This window comes from Glycine max, chromosome 4 (genome assembly GCF_000004515.6).
Source record: "Glycine max cultivar Williams 82 chromosome 4, Glycine_max_v4.0, whole genome shotgun sequence".
NCBI classification, from domain to species: Eukaryota; Viridiplantae; Streptophyta; class Magnoliopsida; order Fabales; family Fabaceae; genus Glycine; species Glycine max.
The window spans coordinates 289013-291781 of NC_016091.4; the positions used below are offsets into that span (position 1 = coordinate 289013).

Consider the following 2769-nt stretch of genomic DNA (forward strand, 5'->3'; position numbering starts at 1 on the left):
TTTATTTTTTATATAAATTAATTATTGTTAATAAATCATATCGTTATAAATTATTAAAAGTTAGAGTTAAAATTTATGGCATTTTGATTTGAATGTTTGTGTGTATTTTGAATGTTAAAAATCTATAAAAAATTAATATATTTTTAAATTTTTTTAATATATAATTATTTAATATTATTTTATATATTATTAGTATTATTTTAATTCTAATTCGACCGCTGGAACAAAATTCAACCATTTTAAAGAATACTGTAGTTGGGTTTATAATTTAAATTTAAATCAAAGAAAAAGCAATAAGGAGATAAAAAAAAAAAAAAGAGGCAAGGTTAGGTAATAGGTGGTTTTATTTGAAGGAAAGAATCTATATTGAATGTTCTGGTCTTCCTTTGTGTTTTTGTAGATAGAAGCCATCAGTCATGGATAGGCTTCTATCATCGTCTTCACCCCCTTCTTTTACATTTCTCACTCGATTCGAATCTGCAACTGCAAGATTCAATTTCTCTCCGTCAACACGTTCTCACTCTCACTTGAAGCGGCTCTCCTCAATTTGTTGCCAGCATGCAAATCCATCTCCTTTTTCCTCTTCCACTCCCTTTCTCGCTTCTTCCAACCACCCCATTAATTTTCCATCCTTTTCCTCTTCTTCAGATCCCTCCACACTCGAATCCCATTCTCTCAATCAAATCAAAACCGGGGCTTTCCCAAAACCAAAGGTATGAACACTTTTTTGTTTTTTTAATTTGTGTATGGTTGGTCATTTTCAAGTTTATGTTTTAAGAAGAAATGCCGTTTGGTTATTTGAACTAAAGAGGAAATGAAATCTCCTTGTGGGGAGATAAAACTACTCTTTTGATTTTTAAAAATGCCAGGGATCCTTATTATACAATTCGAATTTGATATGCGTGCTAAGGGGGAAGAATCTTCCTTAGAAACTTAAATTAAATGCCATGCTTCTTGTAAATTTAGTTTAGCTGTTCTTTTGCTGTTTCAATCTGTAACCCTGCTTCTATTTTTTTTTCTTATTTTCTCGCGTACCAAACAAATCTATGACCCTGATTTGGGACTAGTGCAAGTTGTTAGCTTCTTGGGGGCCTTATATGGTTTTTTGTACCTTGACGGCTTGACCAATTTCTGTCATTAGTTACATATTTGTGCCAATAAAACATGATCATCAAGTTATGCGTAATTGAATAGAGACTTATTATGGGTTGCATACTTCGATTTTTTGTTTTATTTTGGTTTTGGATGATATTCTTCTCGGTAGTACTTTTGTTTTTCCCTAGATCTTTTAAAATTCTGGTGTATAAATAGATCTTAAGAGAAGAAAAAAAATCCTCTATGTTTTTTGTCTCAGGTAATAACAGCTCGGACGCTTGTAATACTTTCTGCTCTTGCTATGATCTTAATCCAACCAACTATTGCACCAGCAGCTTTTGCAACCTTTCAAACTGCTGCCAAGACTGGTGGTCCTGCTGCTGCAGCTGCAGTTGGTAGAAAACTAATCCACACGGAGCTACTAAGTAGTGCTTGGACTGGTTTCTTGGCTGGCTGCTTACACACCTTATCAGGGCCTGACCACCTAGCTGCCTTGGCTCCATTGTCAATCGGTCGAACCCGAATGGAGAGTGCTGCTGTTGGAGCCCTTTGGGGTTGTGGCCATGATGCTGGTCAAGTTCTTTTTGGGTTAATATTTCTAATCCTCAAGGATCAACTCCATATTGAAATTATCCGAACTTGGGGTACCAGAGTGGTGGGTCTTACTCTGCTAATAATTGGTGCTATGGGAATTAGAGAAGCATCAGAAGTACATGCCCCAATTGTTGCTTTAGAAAGTGGTGAATGTGATGTCAACGTGTATGAATCGCTTGATAATCCAACAGTGGGCAAAAAGAAGATAGGTTTTGCTACTTTTGCAACAGGGATAGTTCATGGCCTGCAACCAGATGCATTGATGATGGTTTTGCCTGCCCTTGCTTTGCCTTCGCGTTTGGCTGGTGCTGCGTTTCTCATCATGTTCTTAATTGGAACTGTAATTGCAATGGGAAGTTATACCGTGTTTATAGGTTCGTGTAGCCAGGCACTGAAGGATAGAGTACCTAGGATAACTGAGAAACTCACTTGGGTTTCCTCCCTTATTGCAATAGCCCTCGGATTTGCTATCATTATTAGCCAGTTTTTTGGGTTTAGTCTGTATTAAAACATCTTTAATAAGAAAGGTACTTTTTTTCTTATGAACATTGTTTTAGTATTTAGAAAAAGTAGACGTTGGACAGAAAATTGGTTGTTTATAGGAAGTACATCATCCAGAAAACATGTGAAATTGATTGTTAATTATTTACTTTGCATTCGAATGTGTATAAGTATATGTGAGTTCCATGATCTGCAGCTGAGAACAGCCTAGCTCTTTTGTCTATATTTCTGGAATTGATTTTATGTATACTGTTGTCTGTCGAGTTATATGTCTCATGTCTTGGAGTTCACTACATTAACATCATGTCATTATTATGTGAGTTTTACAACAAAAACTATGAAATATTAGCCTTTTTCTTTTCCTAACTATCAAAATTGGTGATTTGAAATTCTCATATATTGTTGGGAAGATGATTCTAAAGAACTGCTGCGTGGCAGTTCGTCATCTAATGATTCAGGTTTTTAAAATTACCTTTAATATTGTTTTCTACCATCTAATAAAAGTCTTTTTTTTTTATAAAAAAAAAATTCCATGTGATCAATGTATGAAGAGCTTGATAAAGTTGGAGGCTGTCATCT

At 35.0% G+C, this 2769-nt stretch overlaps 1 protein-coding gene across 1 annotated transcript; it reads left to right on the top strand.

Moving 5' to 3' along the window:
* Window positions 1-399: 399 nt before the first annotated feature.
* On the top strand, window positions 400-2345 carry LOC100818218 (urease accessory protein ureH-like). Its single transcript, NM_001252924.2, has 2 exons — window positions 400-713; window positions 1355-2345. Exons 1-2 carry the CDS (start codon window positions 417-419, stop codon window positions 2195-2197), a joined length of 1140 nt encoding a protein of 379 aa, NP_001239853.1. The 5' UTR covers window positions 400-416; the 3' UTR covers window positions 2198-2345.
* The last annotated feature ends 424 nt before the right edge of the window (window positions 2346-2769 follow it).